Here is a 6761-nt window from a genome sequence, read left to right on the forward strand (position 1 = left end):
AAATTTAAACTCACTCTAACCTCCCACATCTAAGATCCTATACAAGAGAGGTCAATCATTAAAGAAACAGTCATTTCCATTCAAAATATTACACTAAGTCGATTAATATGACTTTATAAGATTTTTTTAATATAAAATACAAAAATAAGAGACATTTTGACTAATTCTTGGTTAAAAATCTTGCTAACCAAAATACTCCAAACTATGAACATTAATATCCCTTAAGACTGAGCTTTTGGAGGGGGGCATGCCCACGGCGTGTGGAAGTTCCTAGGCCAGGGATCGACCCATACCACAGCAGCGGCAACTCAGGATCCTTAATCTACTGTGCCACTAGGGAACTCCCAAGACTTAGCTTTAATGCAAGATTCAGTATAAAAACACAAATAGGGAGCTCTCTTGTGAGGTCTTGGGTTAAGGATCTGGTGTTGTCACTGAAGCAGCTCAGGTCATTGCTTGTGGCATGGGTTCCATCCCTGGCCCCAAAACTTCTGCATACCCGGGGAACAACCAAAAAACAGACAAACAAACCACAAAGAGTACTTATAAGTTCTTAAGCTACCAAGCATATAAAGATTTACAAGATCAGACAAAAATGAGATAACTTTTTTTCAGAGAAAGAATAAGCTTTTTAAAAGTTTTTTTAATCAAAACATAGCGGAATTGCTAGATGTTCAAATATAACTATATTCCATAAAAAACTGACTTTTTACCTTGCCAATACTGCTTCTCTGAAGGAAAAAACTAAAATAGAATAAAAAAAATTTCATGGCTTCTCTGACTATAAAAGAAAGGTTATTTGCAATTCCAAGTGCATTTCATTCATAGTTTTGGAAATTCGTAATATACATGATACACATGATATTAAAGCCTTATATTAAAGAAATATTTAACTTCATTTGACCCATTTCCCAAACTCATTTGACCATAGAATCCATCTGCCCATTTAACAACTATTAACATTCCCAAGAACCAAAGATTACCAAAGATTACACTTGGGACATGCTGTACTGAACAGTCTGCTTTTGCAGGTAACTATAACGGATTTATTCAGGCTTCCTCTCACATACACTCTCATCATGTCCCAAGACCCAGATCTGAGGCTGCTGATCAGAGTCAGGGTACCATGGGAGCACAAGCTCTGTGGCTCCATAAGAAAAAGAAACCTTATTCTTATTATAGCCCACTCAAACCAACCAGGTAAGCAAAGATAAAAGGACTTTTTCTTTATAAGTACCAATTAAAGGGCTGTGTTATGGACAGTGAAATTTATACTACCACCCAAAGAAAAGATAACAAAGCTCAATATGAACTAAATTTTTATTTCCCTTGTATTTAATCATTGCTGTTGTTTACTGACAAATATAATGAGAAATCCCAGACTTCAAGTCCCTGGAAAGGTAGGTAAGCTTGAAAGCCACATTTGGGAATACCCTGAAAGTCTAAATGTGATCTTTAATAGACAACATACAGGCCATCTTTAAAAGAGCATTTCTATAGAGACAGCATAGTATAAGGAGAGATATACCTGGACTAAATTTAAAAGACACCACAAATAAAACATGGCTCTTATTATTCTTATAATCCAAAAATACAATTGTTGTTAATTATATACTAACATCTAGGAATCAATGCAAGGAAGTATCCAGATTTCACAAATAAAGGAATAATGACTACCCTTTTGCTTTAATACCAACAATAAATACTAATTGCCTATTTGCCAGATGCTGGGCTAGCACTTTACCTATCTTAACTCATTTCATCCTTGACATGATCCTAAGCATAGGGATTATTTCCATCTGAAAGTCAAGTCCCCCTGATTGAGGAGGTGAAGATGGGATTTAGGCCTTGCTCTCCTATGACAGTGCAGGGCCTTCCCTAACATGCACGTATTTGAAAAGAATAGAACATACTTATTTCCAGCATCTTCTCCGCTGACCTGATGTCCATCAATAATTGTAAATGAACCAATACCTGGGAGACAAAACATCAGTCAAGACATAGTTCCAGCTCAAAACCTTAAAGAAGTAAATTTATAACAACAAAACAATAATACCTGGTAATACTAAGTTTTTAAGAATTTCAGTTCCTGTGGCTGTTGCATTTATTAGGCATACATGAGCAGATTCTAAAGCCTCTTGCCCATGATCACCCCACAACCTACAAAGAAAAAAAAAAAAAAAGACAAATGTAATATTTTAAAAACTCTCATGAAAAATACAACTTTTTTGTTTGAACGGTGATCTTTGATCTTTAAAGCATTACTGTATAGAATAACTGATGTGACAACCATGGTAAACATGTGAGACAGGAACAGCTGGAGGTGTTATGGGGATTATATAGCTGACTAACCTAAGACTCAGGTTGATGCCTGGCCTGGTTAAAGAGGGGTCAAATCAGAACTAGAAACTTGGTCTTCCAGCTCCTAGTCCGTTAATCTTTTCATGCCAGGTAACTCACAGAACAGAAAATCTTTATATTCATCAACAATAAAGAAGTGCCTTGGAGTTCCGTCGTGGCTCAGCGGTAACAAACCTGACTGGTATCTATGAGGACGTGGGTTCGACCCCTGGCCTTGCTCAGTGGGTTAAGGATCCAGCATTGCCATGAGCTGTGGTGTAGGTCACAGATGCAGCTTGGATCCCACATTGCTGTGGCTGTGATGTGGGCCAGCGGCTGCAGCTCCAATTCAACCACTAACCCCTAGCCTGGGAACTTCCATGTGCCTCAGGTGCAGCCCTAAAAAGACCAAAAAAAAAAAATGGAAGTGTCTCAGCTTTAAAATCTATTTTGTTCTCTATTTAATTTCTCCTTAAGTTATAGGGATACAGAATTTTTTTTTTTTTTTTTTTTTGGCCACCCCATGGCATATGGAGTTCCCAGGTCAGAGATCAGATCCAAGTCACAGTTGGAACCTATGCCACAGCTGCGACACCACCAGATCCTTTAACCCACTGTGCTGGGCTGGGGATTGAACCTGCATCCCAGCATTGCAGAGATGCCATGATCCCGCTGTACCACAGCCGCACCTCTAGTGTATTTAAGATCTTGACATAGGACTTATCACCATGAATTTTCAAGAGTGAAAAAAAGCTTTACCAGGAAAACTGAAAAGCCTTCACAATGACTTCTACAGGAGTGCTTTAAAACATACCCAGGCATTCCCGTCGTGGCTCAGCAGAATCCATGAGGACATGGGTTCGATCCCTGGCCTCACTCGTGGGTTAAGGATCCGGCACTGCTGTGAGCTGTGGGGTAGGTCGCAGCCATGTCTCACCTAGCGTTGCTGTGGCTCTGGTGTAGGTGGGCAGCTGAAGCTCCGATTCCCTAGCCTGGGAACTTCCGTATGCCGCAGATATGGCAATAAAAGGACAAAAAAACAAAAATAAATAAAATTTAATACCCAGTGAACATTCTAATAGCAATTAATAAATGCACACATTAATGGAAAGATGTAATAAGGATTAGAAACATATGTTATAAGCTGTTTCACACCAGCATATCATTACCAGGGCAAGGTACATGATCACACATGCATCATGACAGCTGGGCCAACCTGTTACCTTCACCCTGAAAGCCTACTACCAATGTATCTTTTCTTGTCAGTATAGAAATTTAAGGAGGAGCCTAAATCATTAGAAAAATTTCACAGCCTGGAAGACTGACAGACTTTAATGTGCTTTCCCTGTCACCTGATCTAAAGCAGATTCCCTCTTACTCTGTAGCCTGTATGTCCTCCAGAGCATATCACAACTGCAACTGCCTCATTTGCCTTTTTTTTTGGGGGGGGGGCTTTTTTGCTTTTTAGGGCCATACACACGGCATATGGAAGTTCCCAGGCTACAGGTCCAATCCGAGCTACAGTTGCCAGCCTGCACCACAGCCATGGCAACATGGGATCCAAGCTGCGTCTGTGACCTACACCACAGTTCAGGGCAACACCAGATCTTTAACCCACCGAGAGAGGCTAGGAATCAAAGCCGCAACGTCATGGCTCCTAGTTGGATTCGTTCCCCCTGCGCCACGACAGGAACTCCTCATATGGTTTTTTATGTGCTGAACATCCATCTGTCCATTCTACTCCCTATGTTCACTACTGGAGTCCACTGCTCGGTTCAGTGTTTTGCCCAGGGTAAGAAATCATAAATATCTGTCAATAGCCTAGAAGAACCAGACAGACTGGAAACATCTGGATTTTTTCTATGAAAGTAGGGCACACAAAAGATACCTGACACAGCTGACTGATAGATAGTCGGGTAGAGAGTGAACCTCAGAGAATTCTCCAGGTGCATCTCTAGATAACATATTGTAAGAAAGAAAGGGCCCAAACAAGAACTCAGTCCTCTCTAGTCTCTTGCTGGCCTAAGGAAGAAGGGCTGCACAACTTTGCTAGTGACTGCGTCCCCTGACACTTCAAAACCAATCACTACGAAAAGTAAAATTTGGTCCTTAAATGGACTGGACTCAGCAAAAACTCTCTTGTTACAGTTACTTGGGAATCTGAAGTACCTTCTCAACTCTGTCATGTATGGTTCTACCTGCATTCAAAACACAAGGGCCTCCAAGCGATTACAAGAGAACACAAATTGGTTACAACGGCTCTGCCCCCCTTGCTTCTCTCTCCAGAAGCTTGGGAGCAGACAGTGCCAGCTCTGAAAAAGTCAGAAGGGCCTGAGTTCACATCCTGGTTTCAAGTACATGGGAGACTCTGGGCAAGGTACTGAATTTCTCAAGACTCAATTAATTTCCCCATCCATAAACCAGAAAGAATGGCTGCTCTCAGAACTGAGTGTCCATGAGTTCCTGCTGTGGCACAGTAAGTTAAGAATCCAACTGCAGCAATTCAGGTTACTGCAGAGGCAGGGGTTCAATCCCCAGCCTGGTGCAGCAGGTGAATGATTCTGGCATTGCCAGAGCTGCAGGGTAAAATAACAAAGTAAAAAGTCAAAAAAAAATGTATGCCCAAAGCCCCTAAAACAGCACTAAGCAGTAGGTACAAATGGGAGTTCGAGTCCTTAGAAATATACTCTAACTTCTGGCTTGGAGGGTGACCAAACATTTGTGTTACTTCCTCTACTTTAACTCATAGAAGATACTCAGTAAATAAGGAATGGGGAGTGTTAGGAGAAAAGGCAAGGGAGAGGAAGTAGCCGAGAACAGCCAGATAGCTTGGACCTGCAGTGTCCATTAAGGTAGCCATTAGCCACATAAGACTGCTGAGCACTAGAAATTAGGCTACTCCAAACTGAGACGTGCTGGAAGTGTAAACTGCTGGACTTCGAGCACAGAATGAAAAAAATGTAAAACATCTCAATTATATTGATTATGGATTAAAAAGGTAATATTTTGAATATACTGGGTTAAATGACGTGTATTATTAAAATTACTTTCACCTGTTTCCTCTTCCTTTTTTTAATGTGGCTAGAAAAGATTTAACTACATATGTGGCTCACGGGAGACTAGCATTACATTTCCATTGGACAGCGCCGGCTTAGAACAATACCCAACACTCGGGGCCGCTCCCCGCGGCCGGCCTAGGGTGTTCCTGATACCCTGATTCTGCAAAACGAGGAGCCTGAGCACTGCGAGGCGGAACCGGCTGCGGTCCCAGCGACCCCGCTGCAGCTGGGACCGTGCACCTCAACCTGTACACCGCGTGGCGCGCGGGCGGGCGCGCCCCTCGGGGAAGGCGAGTCCCCGCCCTCGAGAAGCACCGCGGGTCCCAGGCCCGAACCTGGAGCGCCGGCTCCTCGAGCCCCGCACCGCCCGGCCCAGCCCGGCGGGAGGCCTGAGGGAGGCCCAACTGCGCCACCCGCTCTCTTAGGCCCGGCCCCGAAGGAAGGAACCCGCTGGCCCGCCCGAGTCGGTGAGCCCTGGCTCACCTTAGCTGCCGGTCGTACTTCTGCTCCTTGAGCAGCTTCCCCGGCTGCGCCATGGTCGCGCCGGCGCCAGTATAACAGCCAAGCTACTACCCAGAACCGCCAGCACCTCCAAGAACGCGCAGACGCACTGGGGGCCCCTTCGCCGCCGCTGTCTCCAGCGCGTCGCCCGCAGGGGGCGCCACTACCGCAGCTGCGCATGCGTCGCCTATGTACCCGGGCGTCCGCTGCCAAGGTTCAGACTGGGAGATGATGGTGGTCCAGTTCCTCCCAGTGCACCAGCAGCAGTAATGTGCCAGTGCGTGACTTTGCACGCTCGGCAGTTTGGGGGAACTTAGGCTTGCAAATCAGGCAGATTTAGATTTTAACCACCTACCTGTTGTGAGATCTGCTCTTTTCCCTCTCAAATCCTCAGTTTGTTCCTCTGCGCATTGGGAATAAATGAGTCTCCTTCAGTGTTTGTTCTATTAGCCTTTAATGAGATTTTGACAACATAGAACAAGACTCACAAAAAAATCCTGCCTGAACAATAACTTTGATTATCATGATCATTATTATTCACTCATTTCTTGCATCCCCTCATGCAACAAGACCACGCTGAGGACTTGTTTCAAACCGCAGAGCTAGCTTCTTCTGGCTGCAGATACAAAGAGGAGTAAGTCTGGGGCTCTGTTTTGGGGGAGATCACTGCCCCAAGACAGGAGAGGGACAGTAAACATGTACCCACTAGACAATGTGGTCCCTTCTATAGGCAGAGGGAAGCTGGGAGCTGAGAGGTGAGCAGAGGACCACCACCCACTCCCCATCTCCAGGACTATTGATTCATCTGGTGTGGGCAAGGAAGAATTTTGTTTGTTTGGTTGGTTGGGTTTTGTTTGTTTG

At 44.1% G+C, this 6761-nt stretch overlaps 1 protein-coding gene across 1 annotated transcript in view; it reads right to left on the reverse strand.

The window, feature by feature from the left end:
* Positions 1-6032, reverse strand: part of NAE1 (NEDD8 activating enzyme E1 subunit 1) — a 28602-nt gene extending 22570 nt beyond the window's left edge. Inside the window, exons 1-4 of the mRNA XM_021094010.1 lie at positions 5883-6032; positions 2057-2160; positions 1914-1974; positions 714-744 (exon numbers count right to left, since the gene is read on the reverse strand). Of these exons, the coding sequence (XP_020949669.1) occupies positions 714-744; positions 1914-1974; positions 2057-2160; positions 5883-5935 (249 nt within the window). The 5' untranslated portion in view covers positions 5936-6032. The remainder of the gene's footprint in view (positions 1-713; positions 745-1913; positions 1975-2056; positions 2161-5882) is intronic.

This window comes from Sus scrofa, chromosome 6, assembly GCF_000003025.6.
Source record: "Sus scrofa isolate TJ Tabasco breed Duroc chromosome 6, Sscrofa11.1, whole genome shotgun sequence".
NCBI lineage: Eukaryota > Metazoa > Chordata > Mammalia > Artiodactyla > Suidae > Sus > Sus scrofa.